Raw genomic sequence first — 23,307 nt, forward strand, 5'->3', positions numbered from 1 at the left:
GGAGAGACCCCATCTCAAAGGACTAAGACAGAGAACAGTAGAGGAACCTGACATCTTTCTCTGCTCTCGATAGGCATGGGACACATACACCAACATCCATGTTTACACACAAGCACCACATATTTAAAAAGATAGTCACACCTGTTCTAGTTATGTTCTGTTACTCTGATAAAAACACTGTCCCAATGCGCTTGACCAGGAAAGGGTTGATTTGGCTCACATGTCCCATCTGCCCTCCATCACTGATGGAAGACAGGGTAGGCAGGTTCTCAAGCACAATCAGAGCCAGAAACCTCGGAGGAAAGTTGTCTGCTGGTTCACCTCGCCTTCTTATACAACCCAAGATTTGCTTTATTATTCAGCACAGGACCTCATGCCCACGGATGGCACTACCCACATTGGGCTATCCCAGTTCTGTCCATTAGCAACCAAAAAGTACCCCCACAAACATGCCCACAGTCAATCCTCTTTTGAGGGCTCTTCTTCTGGTGTTTCTAGTTTATGTCGAGTTGACAGAAAGGACCCAGCACCGCTAGTCAGATAGACTCTGTGGTAAAAACCTAGACATGTGGTTATGTGGTTATATTTAAAATAATATAACAAAACACACCATGAAAACTATTTTGTGTTAGTGAGTGCACTGAGACGTGTACAAAAGGTGTTCCAGATCTGATATGCCCTAAGGAATGAGGTATATTTATTAATAAACTCATTGGGTTTCACCAGACTACAACCAAGGGAACAGAACAAACTGAGAAAAACATTCTATCCAAAGAATTTTGGAGACCAGAAGTACTCATGTTAAATCTTATTCTTTGGGAATGGATGGCAGTGCTGATGCTAAGAACAGCCCAACCTGACATTTTGGTTCCAGGTAGTGATGATGAAGCTAATGTCATTAAAGGAATAATGCCATTGAAAGACACAAAATAAATCTTTGTTTTGGTATTGGGCTGTGGAAAATATATCGAATTGGTTTTCTTTGTCCATAATCAACCTAACTAGTACAGCTGCTGCTGATGCCCAACGATGGTAGTTTAAAGAGAGAGACCCAGACTGGCAGTGGTCGAGAAAGCTTTTAATCCCAACACTTTGGAGCAGAGGCAACTGGGTCTCTGAGGTAAAGCACAGCCTGGTCTACAGAGAAAGTTCCATAACAGCCAGGGATACACAAAGACACCCTGTCTCAAAAATAAGTAAATGAATGAGCAAATCAAGTAAATTAAAAATGTAAATCAAAAGAAAATAAGAGGAACTTGTAAAATTAAGAGAAAACGGTGCAATTACCTCACGTTACTCACGAAGAATGATGTGTCCTTGCAGAGGTCATCAAGAAAATTTATGAAAAAGAGGAAGGTCCCAGTGGGAATTGTGGGGGGTGAGAGGTGATGATTTTGGTCAAAAATGACTGAAAAACACTGAAAATATACATGAAATTGTCAAAGAAGTCAAACTAATTTCTAAAAGGAAATTTAACTCAAAATCTTTTATAAAATGGGTAACATCATAAAGATCATTGTCAATACTGAATTTCATAAGGGACAAGGGATTAGATCATCTCCATTGCCAGGAATTCCTGAAAAGTGTTCATGGTAACTATGGTGAAATCATTTATATTTTAGAAGGAAGATGGCCATTTTGTAGACATTACCAAAACATCAAGTACTTACAATGTTATAAACAATATTCATGCCAAAATTTGGAATGAAAACTCAATTACAGATTGATCTTTTAGTGGATTTAACTGTTTATTACATCTTTAATGGGAAAACCAACCTCTCAATACCATGTTTCATACCTAAGTGCTCCAGGAGAAGGTGGAATTATGGTAAGCTCAATTTAAGACAAACAATTGCATTTCATTGCAGCTGAATATAAGTTTGTAAACAATGACGTAACCTTGCTATTACATTTGACAGAAAATCTGAACACAGATATCAAGATGTCCAGAAATTATATCACTATTTGGTATAATCACAAGTTAATTTTCATCAGCATATATGTTATCTGTCAATGTCAAATCTGATTTTCAATTTAAATGCCTAGAACTGCAATCCTTCATTCAACCTAAGAATATTTTTGATCGTGTCCATTATCGACATTTATGGGCCTTTTATAGGACCTTCTCAGAGATGAGAGCTCACTTGTGTAATGGACACTTAAAATAAATCCCACACTAGCTCGATGGTTATTTATTCACCTGTAAACTCACCAATCAGAATTCTCTGCTTGAACAGAGAACAAAGATCGAATGTAGCAATCCAGTAATTCAAAAGAGCAGCCAGGGAAGAAAGAAAAAGGGGCGTGTGCAGGATCTGCATCCATATTTATAGTATAAAAGGCCATGTCCCAGTAGGCAGGTAACCACGAGCTGTAAAATTTCCTACAGCACCTCCCCATTTTGTTTAAATAAGAGATATCTAAGCCCAAGACATAATTATATACAATAAGAACAAATATTCTATCCTAACTAGTTTAAGTCTTGTATAATAAATAACTTGGCCAAGTAATGAGAGGAAAGTAACTACAATTATCTAGTCTTCATCCCCATAGAAGATCAGAGAAGGGATTACTTCATTACTTGAGTCAGCAGGAAGTTCAGTCAAGCAACTTCCAAAATGTGCAACAAATGACAGTGATAACTTGCTACCTGGGCAATCACCCAAAGTCTCATTTGCAATGTTGAGGTAACCAACTTTGGCTAAGTTCTAGAATAACTGACAAGACAATTATCAAAGGCAGGAAATTTTTCAAAACCGTTTTACCTTGTCTTGGCAAGACTTGACAGTCCTGCTTATCCATTTCCAGATACTATGTATCTTGTTAGTGGTTAAGGCATGGGCATTTCTTTGCCCAAAGGCCAGTTTTGCCAAGAAGAAAACAAGTTCCAAGTGGAGTGACTTCGGTGCTCAACATTCTCTTGGAAATAGTTCAGTGCTGCCAGAAGCAACTGTGTCTCACTGTAACAGAACCCTAAGTTATTTAAATGCCATATTCTACAGCTCTTTGAAGTGGGTGAAGATAATCTGCCTATGCAGAATATAATCTTTATGTATCTAAAGAACCTGATTAATCTTACTATAAGTATGACAAACATAGATGACTATTGATCTATAATTCTTAATACCTATATAACTTAAGGACTAAGACAATAAACAATTGTGCAATAAATGAGGACAATGACCTCCAAATGTAAACAATGTGTATAAGTATCTTGATAAGAGGTAGATATGTACATTGCAATAGATAAATATATATATATCAATATATAAAAATGTTTTATGCAGAGGTAGAAGCATGCATGCATGCAATATTCAATATAATTTAACTTTGTATCAATATACAAGAATCTATACCAATGTAATTGCCTATAAATAATAACTCACAAGTATTCACTCTATTACTCACTATTATTATTAGTGTGAATAAGCTCATACCAATCTATTATCCCATCCAATTTCCCAATTTTTTTCCCAAAGATATCCCTGAGCCTATAAAATTTTTCCCCATCCCCATACCAATTATAATCAACCCCTAAATGATATCCCTAACTCTGAGGACAAACTTTGTTGGGAGAAGGTACATCGTCTTCTAGAATCACTTCCAGCTGTCATGGGGGTGATGTTCTTTCTATGGGATCCTGTGAACGCAAAATGGTTAAGTTCCAAGATTCACATTTGGTATAATTGCAAATAGTCTCTGAGTATTTGGTGGAGGTCTGGCCATAATGTTGTAAAAAAGAATGCACCATTTCAGATTACCAAGTTGGAACCATCTTGAGCTGTTGGTACCCAAAAGAGGTTTTGCAGTAGCACTATCAGCATCATGACATCATATCAACCAGGTGGAGCTGTTGTTGTGGGGCCCCATCTTCTTCCTGGAAACTTCAAAGATTACTGCAGGAAAATTCTTTGTGGAAAACTTAAACATTATTTATATGGATACATACAGACATATATATTCAATGAAAGGTACAATAACGACATAAATAGATACGATAAAAGGTAAAAACTGTTCTAAATTCTTTCTTCTTTCTGTCCCATATCAGACAGCTCTGGACATGAGACAGAAACTCTGGATTTTTCTTTTAACAACATGCTTGGATTTAAAGAAGGACAGAGTCATTGTCCAACTCCAAAACCAGCTCTCTATATTCATAAATATACATATATATATATATGTAAAAATATATGAATCATATTTGATTTTCTTGATTATCCTTATTAGGTAGCTATTTTTCCATCTGTCATAATTCAACATCCAGAGTCTCTTGAATTTTTGAAGATGAAAACTTACCTGCAAAGACAAGAACAGAACCCTGCTCCCTCACTATATCCTTTCCTTACCATATGTATGGTTATCACCATTGTGGATGAGCTGTTATTTCTCATTTTCAAGAGGTTTTTCATTTTAAAACCGAATCTTTATTAATTTTGATGGTATCCATAGTTTTTCTTCTCTTGTGGAAACAAGAGCAAAACCCCTTCCCCAACATAGCCCATCTCCTGGCTTCCATTGTTAGGTCAGCACATCCTTGAAATAAACTGATTGATTTAATTCAGAAGACTTTTCTATTATCCACTGTCTCTCTGCTGCACTAATCCCTTTCTCATAATGTTAAAAAATTCAAGATTAATAAAGCATTATGTAATCTATTTCCACCCCTTTCTGTTTGTTTAACATATCTTTTATAGTTTGAGTTGATCTTTCTGTAACTGGTTGACTTGTAGGATTGTGTAGTATACCTGTAATATGCTTACTATTATAATAAGCAAAAAACTGTTTCATTTTCCTAGAGACATAAAGTGGATCATTATCTGTCTTTATTTGTGCAGATATATCCTTATATATAGATATACATACATATATGTATATATATACACATACACATATATATATATATATATATATATATATAAAACTTCTAATAAATATGTGATTACTGAATCAGCCTTTTCTGACCTTAAAGCAATTCCCACTGAAAATGTGAATAAGTGTCAATGGTGTGGTGTACATATTTTAATTTACCAAATTTTGCAAAGTGGAACATATCTATCTGCCAGATTTCGTTTCTTTTTTAAATTTTTTTAATTTTTAATTTTTATTTTTTTATTTATTAAAAATTTCTGTCTCCTCCTATCCCCCCATTTCTCCTCCTCCCCCTCCCCTTCCCTCTCCAGTCCTAAGAGAAGTCAGGGTGCCTTGCCCTGTGGGAAATCCAAGGCCCTCCCTCCTCCATCCAGGTCTAGGAAGCTGTGCATCCAAACAGACTAGGCTCCCCAAAAGCCAGTACATGCAGTAGAATCAAAACCCGGTTTCATTATCATTAGCTTCTCAGTCCGCCCTCATTGTCAGCCATATTCAGAGAGTCTGTTTTGATCACATGCTCATTCAGTCCCAGTCCAGCTGGCCTTAATGAGCTCCCATTAGATCAATCACACCGTCTCCATGGGTGGACACACCCTTCGCAGTCCTGATTCCTTGCTCATATTCTCCCTTTTTCTGTTCTTCATCTGTGCCTTGGGAGCTCAGTCCAGTGCTCCAATGTGGGTCTCTGTCTCTATCTCCATCCATCGCCAGATGAATGTTCTATGGTGATATGCAAGATATTAATCAGTGTGGCTATGGGAGAAAGTCAATCAGGCACCCTCTCCTCTGCTGCCCAATGCCCAAGGAACAAGCTGGGGAACATCTCCTTGGCCCTGGGAGCCCCTCTAGAGTCAAGTCTCTTGTCAACCCTAAAATGGCTCCCTTAGTTAAGATATCTTCTTCCCTGCTCCCATATCTACCTTTCCTCCATCTCACCCATCCCATTCCACCAAGCTCTCCCCAATCCTTCCCATCTCCTTTCTCTCTCCCCATCTCCCCTGCCCCCTACTGCCCCACTTTTGCATGGCGATCTTGTCTACTTCCAATATTCAGAAGGATAAATATATGTTTTTCTTTGGGTTCACCTTCTTATTTAGCTTCTCTAGGATCATGAACTATAGGCTCAATGTCCTTTGTTTATGGCTAGAATCCACTAATGAGTGAGTACATACTATATTCCTCTTTTTGGATCTGGGTTATCTCACTCAGTAAAGTGTTTTATATTTCCATCCATTTGCATGCAAATTCAAGATGTCATTGGTTTTTTTTTTTTCCACTGAGTAGAACTCTAAAGTGAATATGTGCCACACATTCTTTATACATTCTTCTATTGAGGGGCACCTAGGTTGTTTCCAGGTTCTGGCTATTACAAATAGTGCTGCTATGAACATAGTTGAACAAATGCTTTTGGAGTATTATTGTGCATCTCTTCGGTATATTCCTAAGAGTGGAGTTGGTGGATCCTGAGGTAGGTTCATTCCAGTTTCCTGAGAAACCGCCATACTAATTTCCAAAGTGGTTGCACAAGTTTGCATTCCCCCCAGCAATAGATGAGTGTTCCCCTTATTCCACACCCTCTCCAGCATAGGCTATCATTGGTGCTTTTGATTTTAGCCATTGTGACAGGTGTAAGATGGTATCTCAAAGTTGTCTTGATTTGCATTTCCCTGATCGCTAAGGAGGTTGAGCATGACCTCAAGTGTCTTCTGGCCATTTGAACTTCTTCTGTTGAGAATTCTCTGTTCAGCTCAGTACCCCATTTTTAATTGGGTTAATTAGAATTTTAATGTCTAGTTTCATGAGTTCTTTATATATTTCAAAGATCAGACCTTTGTCTGTTGCGGGGTTGGTGAAGATCTTCTCGCATTCAGTAGGTTGCCTTTTTGTCTTAATGACAGTGTCCTTTGCATTACAGAAGCTTCTCAGTTTCAGGAGGTCCCATTTAGTCATTGTTGCTCATATTGTCTGTGCTACTGGGGTTATATGTAGGAAGTGGTATCCTGTGCCCATGTGTTGCAGACTACTTCCACTTTGTCTTCTATCAGGTTCAGTGTGGTCAGATTTATATTGAGGCCTTTAATCCATTTGGACTTGAGTTTTGTGCATGGTGATAGAAACGGATCTACTTTCATTCTTCTACAGGTTGACATCCAGTTCTGCCAGCACCATTAGTTGAAGATGCCCTCTTTCTTCCATTGTATAATTTTAGCTCCTTTGTCAAAAATCAGGTGTTCATAGGTTTGTGGAACAATATCTGGGTCTTCGATTTGATTCCATTGGTGAACATCTCTGTTTTTGTGCCAATACCAAGCTGTTTTCATTACTGTAGCTCTGTAAAAGATTTTGAAGTCAGGGATGATAATGCCTCTGGAAGTACTTTTATTGTATAGGATTGTTTTGGCTATCCTGGGTTTTTTGTTTTTCCATATAAAGTTGATTATTGTTATCTCAAGGTCTGTGAAAAATTTTGTTTTGATTTTGATGGGGATTGCATTGAATCTATAGATTGCTTTTGGTAGAATTGCCATTTTTACTATGTTGATCCTCCCAATCCAAGAGCATGGGAGATCCTTCCATTTTCTGGTATCCTCTTCAACGACTTAAAGTTCTTTCAAATAGATCTTTCACTTCCTTGGTTAGAGTTACCCCAAGATACTTTATGTTATTTGTGGCTATTGTGAAAAGTGATGTCTCTCTGATCTCCCTCTCTGCTTCTTTGTTCTTAGTCTATAGGAGGGCAATTCATTTTTTGGAGTTGATCTTGTATCCTGCCACATTAGTAAAGGTATTTATCAGCTGTAGGAGTTCTTTGGTAGAGTTTTTGGGGTCGCTTATGTACACTATCAATCAGATCATCTGCAAATAATGAAAGTTTAAATTCTTCCTTTCCAATTCGAATCCCCTTGATCTCCTTATGTCATCTTATTGTTATGCTAGAACTTCATGCACTATATTGAAGAGGTATGGAGAGAGTGGACAGCCTTGTCTTGTTCCTGATTTTAGTGGAATGACTTTGAGTTTCTCTCTATTTAATTTGATGTTAGCTGTTGGCTTGTTGTATATTGCTTTTATTATATTTAGGAATGAACATCTAATCTCTCTAAGACCTTTATCATGAAGGGGTGTTGAATTTTGCCAAATGCTTTTTCAGCATCTAATGAGATGATCATATGGATTTTTTCCTTCAGTTTATTTATATGATGGATTCCATTTGTAGGTTTTCGAATGTTGAACCAACCCTGCATCTCTGGGATAAAGCCTACTTGATCATAATGTATAATTTTTCTAATGTGTTCTTGGATTCGGTTTGCCAGTATTTATTGAGAATTTTTGCATCGATGTTCATGAGTGAGATTGGTGTGTAATTCTCTTTCTTGGTTGAGTCTTTGTGTGGTTTTGGTCTCAGGGTAACTGTAGCTTCATAAAAGGAGTTTGGCAATGACTGTTTCTATTTTGTGAAACACATTAAGGAGTATAGGTATTAGCTCTTCTTGGAAGTTTTGGTAGAATTCTGCATGGAAACCATCTGGTTCAGGGCTTTTTTTGGTAGGGAGGTTTTTGACGACAGCTTCTAATCCCTGGCGACTTACAGGTCCATTTAAATTGTTCACCTGGTCTTGATTTAATTATGGAATATGGTAATTATCTAAAAAATGTCCATTTCTTTTACATTTTCCAGTTTTGTGGCATACAGGCTTTTGTAGTAAGATCTAACGATTCTCTGAATTTTCTTTGTGTCTGTGGTTATGTACCCCTTTTCATTTCTGATCTTGTTAATTTGCATGTTCTCTCTCTGCCACTTGATTAGTTTGGATAGGGGTTTGTCAGTCTTGTTGATTTTCTCAAAGAACCAGCTTGTTGTTTCATTGATTTTCTGGATTGTTTTCTGTGTTTTTATTTTGTTGATTTCAGCCCCCAGTTTGATTATTTCCAGTCTTCTCCTCCTCCTGGGTGAGTCTTCTTCCTTTTTTTTTTTTTGAGCTTTCAGCTGTGCTGTTCAGTTTGTAATGTGAGCTTTCTCCATTTTCTTCATGTGGGCACTTAGTGCAATGAACTTTCCTCTTATCACTGCTTTCATAGTGTCCCATAGGTTTGGGTTTAGGTATGTCATATATTTATTTTCAGTGAATTCAAGGAAGGCTTTAATTTCTTTATTTCTTCCTTGACCCAAGGTGGTTCAGTAGTTGGCTGTTCAGTTTCCATGAGTTTGTAGGCTTTCTGGGGTTAGAATTGTTGTTAAATTCTAACTTTATTCCATGGTGATCCGATAGTACACAGGTGGTTACTACAATTACTTTGTATCTATGGATGTTTGCTTGGCTACCAATTATGTGATCAATTTTTGAGAAGGTTCCTTGCAATGCTGAGAAGAAGGTATATTCTTTTCTGTTTGGGCGGAATGTTCTACAGATGTCTGTTAAGTCCATCTGGTTCATTACATCTGTTAGTTCTCTTATTTCTCTGTTAAGTTTCTGTCTGGTTGACCTGTCCATTGGTGAGAGAGGAGTGTTGAAATCTCCTATTATTAGAGTGTGGGGTATGATGTATGCTTTGAATTCTAGTTATGTTTCTTTTACATATGTGGGTGCTTTTGTATTAGGGGCATAGATATTCAGGATTTGAGCCTTCATCCTGATAAATTATTCCTGTTATGAGTATAAAGTGTCCTCCATCTCTTCTGATTGATTTTAGTTTAAAATCAATTTTGTTAGATTTAGTATAGCCATACCCGCTTGTTTCTTTGGTCCATTTGATTAGAATACCTTTTCCCAACCCTTTACTTTGAGGTAGTGTCTGTCTTTGAGTTAGCGTTGTGTGTCTTATAAACAGCAGAATGTTGGATCCTGTTTTCATATCCATTCTCTTAACCTGTTCCTTTTTATAGTTGAATTGAGTCCATTGTTATTAAGTGATATTAATGAGCAGCGGTTGTTAACTTGGGTTATTTTTTCTGGTGGTAGTGTTTGTGTGTTTCCCTTTCTTTGAGTTGTGCTGGTGGAGGGTTGACAGATGCTTGTGTTATTATAGGTGTTGTTGGCTTCCTTGGTTTGTGGTTTTCCTTCTAGTATTTTCTGTAATTCTTGATTTGTGGCTATGTATTGTTTAAATCTGTTTTTGTCCTGGAATATCTTGTTTTCTCCATCAATCGTGAATTCAAGCTTTGCTGGGTATAGTAGTCTGAGCTTGCATCCATGTTCTCTTAGTGTCTGTAGCAATCTATCCAAGACTTTCTGGATTTCATGGTTTCCATTGTGAAATAGATGTGCCGCATACACTGATATTTCATTTCTTTGAGTACCCTTTGGGTTACTTCCTGCAAGCAACGTTGTTTGCTTTTAGAAATAGCAAGTGGGGCATCTCTTCATAATCTCCTTAGTTGTTGCCATGTAGTAGAAAACTCTTTCTTTAAACCTTTGCTATTGACGTGATTTTTTTCTTGTTTTTCTAGACAGGGTTTCTCTTCAGGTTTAGAGCCTGTCCTGGAGCTAGCTCTTGTAGACCAGGCTGGTTTCAAACTCACAGCGATCCGCCTGCCTCTGCCTCTCGAGTGCTGGGATTAAAGGCATGCACCACCACCGCCCGGCTTGACGTGATGTTTTTTATGAAATTCTGAGGCACGCAACATGCTTCCAAGCAATAATTGATCAATATCTGCATTACCTTGTGCTAGAGGACCTGGCAGACCCATATGGGATGGGTTGTGTGTTATGTATATAGAACAAAGCCTATTCCTGATTATGTCTTGCACCTGCATAAATAATGGAGTCAATTATGTATTGTCTTGTTTAAATTCAGTGGTTTCAATATGCAGGATAACTCTTTCTGCTTATTGTGAATCAATATCTATATTAAGAGGTTCTTTAAAATTTCTTAGCCATGAGAATAGCATATAATTCTCCTTTCTGGACAGAATTGTAAGGGCTTTCTTCCACCTTACTCAATTCTTCTGATTTGTTACCAGACTTCCCTGATTTATTTGCATCAGTATAAAATGTATGGGCTCTAGTTTTTAGAGCATCATGTACAATTTGGGGAAGAAATCAAGAAGTTCTCTTTATAAGGTTAAGTATATCGCTTTTGGGATAGTTACTATTAATTTCTCCCAAAACATTAGCACAAGCCCTTTGCCAGGATTTACTGTCTGCCCATAACATTTTTATTTCTTCAGTAGTGAAAGGCACTATAATCTCTGCTAGGTCTATACCTGCTAATTCATGAAATCTCAATTTACCTTTTATAATTAATTCAGAGACGTTTTCCACATATGTTTTTAATTTTTTACTTGGTTTATATGGTAAAAAGATTCATTCTAAAATAATATCATGTCTCTGCATTAAAATTTCTGTAGAAGAAATTCTGGAAGGCAATATGACTAGAATACAACTAAGATTTGGATTCACCCTATCCACATGTGCCTCCTGTAATTTTTCCTCAACAATTTTCAATTCTTTTTCTGCTTCAGCTGTTAATTCTCTGTGATTTTTTAAATCTTTATCACCATCTGAGGTTTTGTTTAAATCAATTATTAGATCAGGTGTTTTCCTAACAGCCAGTCATAGACTGGAAATATCTCCTAACAATCTTTGAAAGTCATTAGGAGTCCACAACCAGTCTCTCCTAATTTGTGCCTTTTGTGTTTTAATTTTCTCTAACCCTATTCTGTAACCTAGGTAATTAATAGAATTTCCTCTTTGAATCTTTCCATGGGCAATTTGTAATCCCCATTTTGGCAAGACTTTCTTTACTTCTTCAAACATCCTTTCTAAAGTATCTTTATTTGAATCGGATAACAAAATGTCATCCATGTTATAATAAATTATAGACTTAGAAAATTGCTTACATATTATTTCCAATGGCTGACTTACAAAGTATTGGCAAAATGTAGGGCTATTGAGCATTCCCTGTGGGAGGATAGTCCATTGATATCTCCTAGTAGGCTGAGAATTATTATAAGTAGTCACTGTGAAGGCAAAATTTTCTCTATCCTTTTCTTTAAAGGTATAGTGAAGAAACAATCTTTCAAATCAATAACTATAAGAGGTCATCCTTTTGGTAGTAGGGAAGGCAGAGGAATTCCAGAGAGTAGAGGGCCCATAGATATGGCCTTGTACATCCTGAAACTCACTATGTAGACCAGGTAGGCCATGAACTCACTGAGATCTTTCTGCCTCTGCATGCCAAGTGCTAGCATTAAAGGGGTTTGCCACCATGCTCTTCTTACTGTAGGGATGAAATCACACAAAAATAAATGCTACTACTTAGATTGTTCAACTTCTTTATTAGATATTACAAAATTTGAGCGTACTCCATGGTTTTAAAAGATTTCCCCCAACTGGGTAACATATAATTAAATTATTATATTCTGTAATGATTTTATTGCATACCTATATGTTCAGATAATATATTATTTATATATGATTCCTTTTCAGGGAGTAATTGTTATTTTTCATTATATCTTGTATATTAATGTGTATCCCGAAACAGTTATCCCTTCACTGTGGCCCAGAAATGCCACAAAGTTCCAACCCATGTACTGAATGTACTTAGATCTAGTTCATATCCAGACTGCAGTTCACAGCTAGGACAAGAATGCCTCTATGTACACCAAGTATGAAAGGAGGAAATTCAAAAATCTCTGAAAATCTTAAAGCTGTGGTGATAAAGCAGGACCCGAGTTGCTCTGTGGTTGTTATGGATGTGTGTGCTTAAACACACACACACACACACACACACACACGCACACACATACACACACACACACACACACACACACATATACACCCCACTGTTCTGTTCTTAGGGCAAGGCCAGCCTGTCTCAACTCCCAGAGCTGATCTCACACAGCTCTCCCCATCACATGCCCTAAGCTCAGGTCCTCAGCTCACTCCAGTCCTTAGCAGCCTCTTCAAGAGCTGGGCCCCTGTCTGTCTCACTCTTGGATCTAGTCCACTAAACAACCACTCAAGACTAATCAAGGTTCATGTTTATCTATGAACAATGGAAAGCAACACTGTAGGAAATCCACTGAAGTCCTCAGCAGGGAAGCCATTGATGATCTAACCTTACTGACTGCGTGAGAGATGAATGCCAATACAAAATAAACAGGTAACCAATACATGCTATTGTGATTTGTTCATATACTTAATTATACAAGACAGTAGACATGGTTATTGGTCACTTGGTTTCACTTGCTTTAGGGATTTCTCTGTGACACCCTAGCCGTTTAGGAGAGTGAGAGAGCATGAAGATTAACTCATCAGACTATTCCAACTGATGGTTCCTCAGTATGATCAGAAGTCTCAGACATTAATAAGAAGAGGTACTGAAACTCTGCCTAGCCATATATAGTGGAATATCAGCTTTTAATAAGTAATCTCTAACCCTCTGTGTATATGTAGTGCTATAGCTATTTTGTGGTAAATTGTGTGTAAGCATTATTTTTTTAAATGAAAGGTAGAAAGAAAAAAAACAAAGAAATTAAAAAAAGATCTTACCAGAATGAAAAAACATGTAAGACATAAGAAAAGCCACACTTTTGTCTCAGTGAAGGCACAGTGGACTTCCTGGGGTCTCAGGCCCTCTTCAACCACAACCTTAACACCCCCCTTTCCTGGTCTTTATACAGGATTAGCTCAGAGGATGTCAATGTGGTGACTGTGTCATTTTTACCCAAACAAGGAAACTGCCTTAGCTAATAGAGCCAATCAGACCAGAGGAGCACAGGTTTAAAATGCCTGTGAGGTCACTGAGCACTCACTTCCTTTGTCCTTCAAGGGCTGTGTCCACTCTGCCCTCCTCCAACCTGAGCAGCCCCCTAAGGAGATGGCAGCAGTCTTGATTCTCCTGACATTTCTTTTGCCTCTTGGAGCTGGTGCAGGTGAGTGAACACCCCTGTCCCAGAGATTCCATCCCATAATACCTCTGTGGAGTCTCTGCCCAGCTCTAGTCAGGAACTTCCTGCATTGAAGCAGGAGCTTCCTGAACCTCAGGTCCCAGACCAACGCAGACCTGGAAGCCTGTCACTGGCTAGATCCTCATCAAGGTCTGAAGAAGGGCGGTGTTCTCAGAGGACACTAGCTTCTCCCTGCTCTTCATGTCCTCTAGAGAGTGGATCATCCCAAGAAAGAGATGAAACAGAGAATGCAAAATTTCTAAGTGTATACCATTAACTCTACTTGAGCCCAGACTCAGGGCAGCTTTTATGACCAGTCAGCAATGACGTAAGCCCATCAGTTGTAGAATATTAGCATTAGTTATCAATCTCCACCCTCAGTCTACTAAATCTAGAGGCCCAGGGTGACAAGATGCCTGTGTTGTACACTCCCTTTCCTTTGCAGTATGGTTTTGCTTGGCCCTCCACTTCTTTCTTCAGGTCCCCAGCTACTGCCAGTATACCAGCGGAATCCTACAATATCCCCTAGGCTCTTATTCCCTTGAGCTCTGAGCCACCAGCCCTCCAGCTAAGTAAAAATCATTCTTCCATGCAGCTAATTATTTATGGAGAACATAGGATATGATGGGCACCAGAAGAGGAGAACTTTAGAAAATCCCTCTCTAAAGACCTTGGGGTAAAAGGTGACGAACTTAGAAGAAATCAAGACAGGAGAGGCATCCGGAGACCTATTACCCAAGAAAGACTAACATAAGCCACTCAGGATCCCCTTGGCCTCTAGCAACATAAAGAAAGAAGTTTGTTCCCTCCATGTTTTTGTAAAGCAGGGGCTGGAGGACAAGTCCTACCCATCCCTTCTCAGAACAGGGCACTGACGCTTCAGATTCAAAAAAGATCAATCTAAGTGCAAGGAATTCTGTCCACAACTGTCTTGGGGAACTGTAGATCTCACCTCATTACACCTCCCTCGTTCTTCTCTTCTACATCATCTCCTGCTCCCAGACACTCCATATTCTCACCTTTTCTTTCAGAGGAGATCATCGGGGGCCATGAGGTCAAGCCCCACTCCCGCCCCTACATGGCATTTATTTCATTTGTGAAAGATGAAGGGACAAGTGGTCTCTGCGGAGGCTTCCTGGTGAAAGAGAACTTCGTGCTGACAGCTGCTCACTGCAGGGGAAGGTGAGGAGAAGGAGCTATGCTGTGCTTTCTGAGTCCCCAAGACTAGTTTCCATCTTGTGCTCATGGATGCTCATGTGAGAGCTCACTGGAGGGCAGGGCTGTGACAATGGAAGTCTGTCATCAGGGAAACTTTGAGGTCAAAGGGTGAGAGTTCAGAGGCAGCAGCACAGTTGAGTTGAAAGCAACTACACTGGTCAGACTACAGCAGTGTTTGAGGTTGAAAGTGCACATAAGAGTCAATGCAAACTTTGGAGTATTGTCTGAAAACAAGAGCAAGTTCCCAGGAGTCTAGTGTTCTTGTAACGGAAGGACCAGTGTTTCACACGCTGAGGCCCTTCTGTCTCCTCAGTCCCCACAGTTAGAGCCCCACCCTGCCCACCCAGCCTCTTGCAGCTCCTGCACTGTGTCCTCTCTCACTCCACATCTCTCACCCGCACTCTGCTCTCTGCAGCTCAATGAGAGTCATTCTAGGAGCCCACAACATCAGCATCCGGGAGGACACCCAGCAGATTATCCCTGTGCCAGATGCCATCCCACACCCAGACTACAATCCTAAGGCTGGCTCCAGTGACATCATGCTCTTCAAGGTGAGACCTGGGAGCACAGCTCTGTGTGCTCTGCTTCCTGCAGAAATTCCCCCCTCCTCCTCTCATTCTGTTCTTTATTTTTAAGACATCCTGGCTTTCAAATGGTCCCAGGCACCAGGCTCCTGGCTGAGCTGCTCTCTCCTTCTTCTTCCCCCACAGCTGGAGAGGAAGGCAAAGAGGACTAGAGCTGTGAGACCCCTCAGGCTGCCCAAAAGTAATTTCCATGTGAAGCCAGGGAAAGTGTGCTATGTGGCTGGTTGGGGAATGTTGGATATAATGGGTAAATTCCCAGATACATTGCATGCAGTGGAGCTGAGAGTCCAGAGGGATCAGGAGTGTGAGTCCCGTTTTCCTCATCGTTACAACAAAGCCACTGCGATCTGTGTGGGGGACCCAAAGATCAAGTGAGCTTCCTTTACGGTAAGTTGGATTGTCCTTCTCTCTGGGCTCCATGGGAGGAGAAAAGAAATCTGAAACCTAGGGACCAAACATCAAGGGTCTCTTTTCCCCATTGGTCATTATCTTATTCTCTGGGAACAGCAGTCACAGTAACTAAGTTGAGCCTTAGCGCTGACAAGGAGCCATGGTGAAGGCAGCTGGAATAAAGCAGGATTTGCACAACCCTCCTGACTCCCATGCCCAGGCTTTAGAAAGCAGAGCTCCCTCTGTGTGTCATCATCATAAGCATGGGGTCTCCTCAGAGCAGGCACCCACATTTGTCAATGGACAGGTCCTCCATGCTCACATCAAGCTCCCTCACCTGTATGCATGTTCTTAAACAATGGTCTGGAGCTGAAGGTCCCACACACCTTCATAGATAGTGGATCACAGTGGAAAAAGGGTGGAGCCTGTTTTCAGGAGGGAGGTGAAGCCCTAAAACAGTCCACAATCAGAATGGGAACCCCAGGGATCCCAAGCCTGCCTTCCATTTCTCTCAACACACATTTCATATACCTTGGAGAGGATCCTTGACATGAGTGGGAGGCTTGGACTAGGGTGAACAACAACTCAGTCCTCTGTGACCCTTCTCTTTCACAGGGGGATTCTGGAGGACCTCTCGTGTGTAAAAACAGAGCTGCAGGCATTGTCTCCTTTGGGCCTAAAAATGGTTCAGCTCCATGTGTCTTCACCAGAGTGTCAAGTTTCTTATCCTGGATAGAGGAAATGATGAAACGCACCTAACTACAGAGCAAACCAGATCCCTACCTGACTCATCATCTTCCCTAAGGCAGAGTCCAGGATTGTCTTAGGACAGATGTCGGCATCTCAATAAAGGTCTCTTTGCAGAATTAAAAGACTGGTTTCATATCACAGGGATTTTCTCTGTGCTTAGCCAGCCAATGTCACACTTTTGCACTTTGTTCACCCTAACTCTATACACACACCTTGCCCAAAGCTCAGGTGAGGCCACTAAGCAGCTCCTTTTAACTTGTCCCACTGTGCACTGCTTGCCCTTGTGACTGGCTCAAAGCTGAGTGTGGGTGTCTCTTGTCTTGGGTCTCAGGGAAAACTCTTCCTTCTCTGCATCATATGGAAGAAAGGAGAGAGAAAGCACCATGGGTACTGAAGAAGGGAGCCTGATCTGAACCTAGGATTCCTTGAGCGAGTGACCTCAATGACATCTCATCTCCAACCAGTAACTTGGTGGCATTTCATACAAAAGATGAGCCCATGCTCAGACTCCCCCTGGAGAGAAACCCCTGGGCTCCTCCCACAGCTGCATGGTGAAGGTGTTCAAAGCCCCCTTGCTTTGCTCCCTTGAGCACATATTGGAGTAGAATCAGAGGCAGTAAATGCCTTAAACACAGACTGTTTGAGATTCCTCTAATCCATGGTATTATCTCTCAGCCCTCACTGTTTGCATAGAGCTTACTGGGCTCCCCTAACATCTGTACTGATGTTCTGTATCTGGGGAAGGAAGTACTTCAATTCAACAAGACTGAACTTCTCTGCTTCTCCAGCACATTGCTGTCCACCAAGCCCCGGAAAACACAGACCAGACACAAGAACACAAGGTCTTCTGGTTCGTGCTGGGGAATCCCATTGTTCTGTACTATGTCAAACATCTGCCAGCACCATTTTCTGGGGACTTATCGAATATAGAGCTTCTGTTCTGCATTTGTGTCCTATCCCACCTTTCTGTGGTGATTTTTGGTGACTATGTCGCCTCTAGGCTTATGTATTTGAGCACCTTGTTCCTGATTGATGATGTTGTTTGGGTGAAGGCGTAAGTTACAAACAATCCCACACCACTTTGGAATTATGATTAATAGAATGCTTATTTATTTAAAGGGAAAAAACTTACAGATTGCTGTCCCAGCCAACAGCCCTCTGTGCAATCAGGAAGGGAGCCTAGTCGCCGGAAGCAGAGCCAGAAGCCATAGAGCAAGCGGAGGGCAGTTGCTGCTTTTTCAAAGGAGGGACCACACCTCAATGGTATCTCATCAGCTATTGGCTGAAGGCACAGAAGGAGCTCCTGCAACACCTCCCCCTTTTGTTTAAGTAAGAGAGTTCTAAACATACTACGAAATTATATACAATAAGTACAAATACCCTATTCTAACTAGCTTATGTCTTATATTATAAATAACTTGGCCAAGTCATGAGAGGAAAGTAACTACATTTATATAGTCTTCAACCCCAGCATTGAAGCAACCAACTTTGGCTAAGTTAAGTTTGTCACATAACTGACATACCATTTTCAAAGGCAAGAAACTTTTCAAAACTATCTTACCCTGTCTTGGCAAGATATGACAGTCCTGTTTTATCCATTTATGGATACTCTGTATCTGTCAGTGGTTGAGGTATGGATATTTCTTTGTCCAAAAGCCAGTTCTGCCAAGAAGAAAGGCTCCACGTGGAGTGTCTTTGGTGCCCAATATTCTCTCGGGAATAGATCGGTGTTGCCAGGAGTAATTGTGTCTCACTATCATGGAACTGTGAGTTAAATTAAAGGCCATTTTTCTACAGCTCTTTGAAGAGGTTGAAGATTATGTATCTATACTGAGTATAATCTCGATGTATCTAATGAACCTGATTAGTCTAATTATAAATGACAAACATAGATGACTATTGATCTATATAATTCTCAATACCTATCTAACTTAAAGACTAAGACAATAAACAACTGTGCAATAAATGAAGACAATATGACCTCCAAATATAAACAGTTTACAAATATACAATGCAATATGGTAAATATATATCAATACATAAACAATATATAAGTATCTTAATCAGAGGCAGAAATGTACACTGCAATATGGTAAATATATACAATATATATATATCAATACAATATATATCAATACATAAAAATATTTTAAACAGAGGTAGGAACATGCATGTATACAGTAGGCAATATAATTTAACTTTGTATCAATATACAAGAATCAATACCAATATATTAGTCTAAAAACAGGAACTCACAATTACAAATCTATTATCCCATCATCCAATTATCCCCCCTCTTTTTCCCAAAAGATCCCTGACTTATAAAATTCCTTCCCTAACCCCCCAACCCTCAAAAGTATACTAATTATAACCAACCCTTAAATGATGTCCCTAAACCCAAGGCAAACTTTACTGGGAGAGGGGACGTCGTCCTCTAGAATTACTTCCAGCTGTCACGGGGGTGATGATCTTTCTGGGGGATTTTGTGAAAGTAAAATGATGGTTAAATTTCAAGATCAATGTCTTTTAAAATTGCAAATAGTCTGAGTATTTTGTGCAGGTCTGGCCAGAATGTTGTACAAGATGTGCATCATTTCAGCTAACCAAGTTGTGCAGCTGGTACCCAAAATGGTCTTGTAGTAGTGCTATCAGTATCATAACGTCATATCAACCAGGTGGAGTTGTTGTTATGGGGCCCCATCTTCTTCCTGGAAACTTCAAATGTCACTGCAGAAAAAACTCATTGTTCATTGTAAAAATCTTAAACATTAATCATATACACATAATAGACATACATATGTTCAATGAAAGGCATGATAGATATATTCAATGAAAGGCATGATAGATATGAAGAAAAGCAAAGATGTTTTCTAAACTCATATTTCTTTCTGTCCCATATCATGACTCTTGACATGAGACAGAAATTCCAGAAACTCTGGGTTTTTCTCTTAACAACAGGTTTGGAATTAGAGAGGGACTGAGCCAGAGTCCAACTCCAAAACCAGCTCTATAAATTTAGAAATATGATTTAGTATATTTTCCTTATGGAACCTATTCAGTTTTTTGATAGTCCCTATTGTGCAGTTATTTTTCCATCTGTCAGTATTCAAACATCCAGGGTCCCTTGAAATTTTCAAAGATGAATGTTTACCTGTGGAGATAAGAACAGAACCCTGTTCTCATTCTATATGTTTTTCATACCACCTGTATGAATATCATCATTGTGGATGAGCTGTCATTTCACCTTTCCAAGAAGTTTTTTCTCTTCAAATCAAACCTTTATTAATTTTGATGGTATCCACAATTTTTCTTCTCCTGTGGAAACAAGAGCAAAACCCCTTCCCCAACGTAGCACATCTCCTGGCTTCCATTGAGAGGTCAGCACATCTTTGAAATAAATCAGTTGATTTAGTTCAGCAGACTTTTCCATTATCCAATGTCTTTCTGCCACTGTTGTTCCTTTCTCATTAGCGTTAAGAAAATTCAATGTTAATAAAGCATTATGCAATCTATTTCTGGGGGTATTTTCCGTCCCTTTCTGTTTGTTCAGCATATCCTTTATAGTACGATTTGATTTTTCTATAACTGCCTGACCTGTAGGATTATTTGGTATACCTGTAATATGCTTTATATTATAATAATCAAAAAAGTGTTTCATTTTCTTCGATACATATGTTGGACCATTGTCTGTCTTTATTTGTGCAGGTATTCCCGTGATGGTCATAACTTCCAATAAATGTGTGATTACTGAATCAGCCTTTTCTGAGCTCAGGGCAGTTGTCCATTGAAAACCTGAATACATGTCTATGGTGTGGTATATATATTTTAATTTACCAAATTCCATAAGGTGAAACACATCCATCTGCCAGATTTTATTCCTTTGAGTACCTTTTGGGTTACTCCTTGCAAGCAATGGTGTTTGATTATAGAAAGAAAAAGTAGGACATCTCTTTATAATGTCCTTAGCTTGTTGCCATGTAATGGAAGATTCTTTCTTTAGGCCTTTACTATTGATGTGAGGCTTTTTATGAAATTCTGAAGCCTGCAACACACTTCCAATCAATAATTGATCAATCTCAGCATTACCTTGTGCTAGAGGACCAGGCAGATCCGTATGGGACCAGATATGTGTTATGTACATTGGACAAAGCCTATTCCTGATTATGTCTTGTACCTGGATAAACAATGAAGTCAACTCTGTGTCATCTTGTATAAATTCAGCGGTTTCAATATGCAAGATAACTCTTTCTGCATAATGTGAGTCAGTAACTATATTAGAGGTTCTTTAAAGTCCCTTAGCACCATAAGAATGGCATATGATTCTGCCTTCTGGACAGAATTATAAGGGCTTTGTTCCACCTTACTCAATTATCTGACTTGTAACCAGCTTTCCCTGATTTATTTGCATCAGTATAAAATGTACGGGCTCCAGTTTTTGGAGCATCACCTACAATTCTAGGAAGAATCCAAGAAGTTCTCTTTATGAGGTTAATTCTATCACTTTTGGGATAATTGCTATTAATTTCTCCCAAAAAATTATCACAAGCTCTTTGCCATGGTTCATTGTCTTCCCATAACTTTTTTATTTCCTCAGTAGTAAAAGGCACTATAATTTCTGCTGGGTGTATACCTGCTAGTTGACAAAGTCTCAGCTTACCTTTTATAATTAATTCAGAGACCTTTTCCACATATGTTTTTAATTTTTTACTTGGTTTATTAGGTATAAATATCCACTCTAAAATAGTATCTTCCCTCTGCATTAAAATCCCTGTAGGAGAAATTCTGGAAGTCCATATGACTAGAATGCAGCTAAGATTTGGGTTCACCCTATCCACATGGGCCTCCTGTAATTTTTCCTCAATCATCAACAGTTCCTTTTCTGCTTCAGTTGTCAGTTTTCTGGGACTATTCAAATCTTTATCACCATCTAAGGTTTTGTTTAAATGAACTATTAGACCAGGTGTTATCCCAACAGCTGGTCGTAGACTGGAAATGTCTCCTAACAATCTTTGGAAGTCATTAAGATTCTGTAACCAGTCTCTCCTAATTTGTGCCTTTTGTGTTTTAATTTTCTCTAACCCTATTCTGTAACCTAGGTAATTAATAGAATTTCCTCTTTGAATCTTTTCATGGGCAATTTGTAATCCCCATTTAGGCAAGACTTTCTTTACTTCTTCAAACATCCTTTCTAAAGTATCTTTATTTGAATCAGATAGCAAAATGTCATCCATATAATGATAAATTATTGACTTGGGAAATTGTTTACGAATTATTTCCAATGGCTTACTTACAAAATATTGGCACAATGTCGGACTATTGAGCATACCCTGTGGGAGGACAGTCCATTGATATCTCTTAGTAGGCTGAGAATTATTATAAGTAGGCACTGTGAAGGCAAATTTTTCTCTATCCTTTTCTTGTAATGGTATAGTGAACAAACAATCTTTCAAATCAATAACTATAAGAGGCCATCCTTTTGGTAATAGAGAAGGCAAAGGAATTCCAGATTGTAGTGGGCCCATAGGTTGAATTACCTTGTTGACATCTCTTAGATCTGTCACCATTCTCTATTTAGCAGATTTCTTTTTTACAACAAACACAGGAGAATTCCAAGGGCTGGTTGATTCCTCAATATGGTGAGCATCTAGTTGCTCTTGTACCAGCTGTTCCAAAGCCTGTATAATTTATCTTCAGCTAGAAGCCACTGTCTGATCCATATTGGCTTCTCAGCCATTTTAAAGGTAGGGCTGTTGGTACCTCCAAAGGTTTGCTATTTGCTGTATGTTCTTGTACAGCCTGAATGGCTGGTGACCTTTTTCCATAATACCTCATCATATCCTTCCCAGAATTATGAGTTCCTGGAACTAAAGAAATGTTAATCTGGGTATTCCATTGCTGTAGCAGGTCACAACCCCATAAATTTATTGCAACATTGGCTATATATGGCCTTAGTCTTCCTATTTGCCCTGCAGATCCTCTGCATTAAACCCATCTTGTGCTTTGTTTTACACGAGATAGGGTTCCAATTCCCAGGAACTGAACATCTACCTCTTGAAGAGGCCAATTCGGATGCCAAGCTTCTCGAGTAATGATACTTACATCCGTACCTGTGTCTAATAAGCCTTCAATAAAAATGCCATTTATACAGACTCTTAGCTTTGGTCTTTGATCGTTAATAGAAGTCTGCCAAAATATATGTTTACTCTGTCCTACTGGATTTTTTGACTCGTCCTCCACATGTAATTCATCATTTAGACCAGTATTGCTTTTTACAGCAGAAATTGGAGCTTTTAATTTTCTTGGTGAGGCATGTTCTCCACTGTGACTGGGAATGACTGGGCCACTGTTGGCTTGGGGGCCTGTGAGAGGCCCCTCAAGGGGTTTCCCAATGGTATCGGGTTGCCTTGTTTGTCTGTTGTTGACCTGCATTCATTGGACCAATATCGGCCTTTACTGCATCTCCTACATATACCTGAAGGCTGAGGTCTCCTACGTTTTCATTCCCCGAGGAGACATTATTCCTAGAAGTTCTTTGTCTGCAATCCCTTTGCAGATGCCCTAATTTACCACAATTAAAACACCTGGCATTTTGATGTCTCCTCA

The 23,307-nt window shown here is 39.3% G+C and overlaps 1 protein-coding gene across 1 annotated transcript; it reads left to right on the top strand.

The window, feature by feature from the left end:
• The first annotated feature begins 13,648 nt into the window (after window positions 1–13,648).
• LOC119800146 (granzyme C-like) lies at window positions 13,649–16,820 on the top strand. The gene is made up of 5 exons (XM_038310225.1): window positions 13,649–13,747; window positions 14,794–14,944; window positions 15,396–15,531; window positions 15,691–15,951; window positions 16,570–16,820. Exons 1-4 carry the CDS (start codon window positions 13,693–13,695, stop codon window positions 15,937–15,939), a joined length of 591 nt encoding a protein of 196 aa, XP_038166153.1. The 5' UTR covers window positions 13,649–13,692; the 3' UTR covers window positions 15,940–15,951; window positions 16,570–16,820.
• Window positions 16,821–23,307: the final 6,487 nt, after the last annotated feature.

This window comes from Arvicola amphibius, chromosome 13 (assembly GCF_903992535.2).
Source record: "Arvicola amphibius chromosome 13, mArvAmp1.2, whole genome shotgun sequence".
Classification (NCBI taxonomy): Eukaryota; Metazoa; Chordata; class Mammalia; order Rodentia; family Cricetidae; genus Arvicola; species Arvicola amphibius.

Coding starts and splice junctions, on each gene's coding strand:
- LOC119800146 (XM_038310225.1), top strand. CDS start 13,693: ATGGCAGCAGTCTTGATTCTCCTGACATTTCTTTTGCCTCTTGGAGCT. Junction 14,945..15,395: donor GCTGCTCACTGCAGGGGAAG/GTGAGGAGAAGG, acceptor TGCTCTCTGCAG/CTCAATGAGAGTCATTCTAG. Junction 15,532..15,690: donor GTGACATCATGCTCTTCAAG/GTGAGACCTGGG, acceptor CTTCCCCCACAG/CTGGAGAGGAAGGCAAAGAG.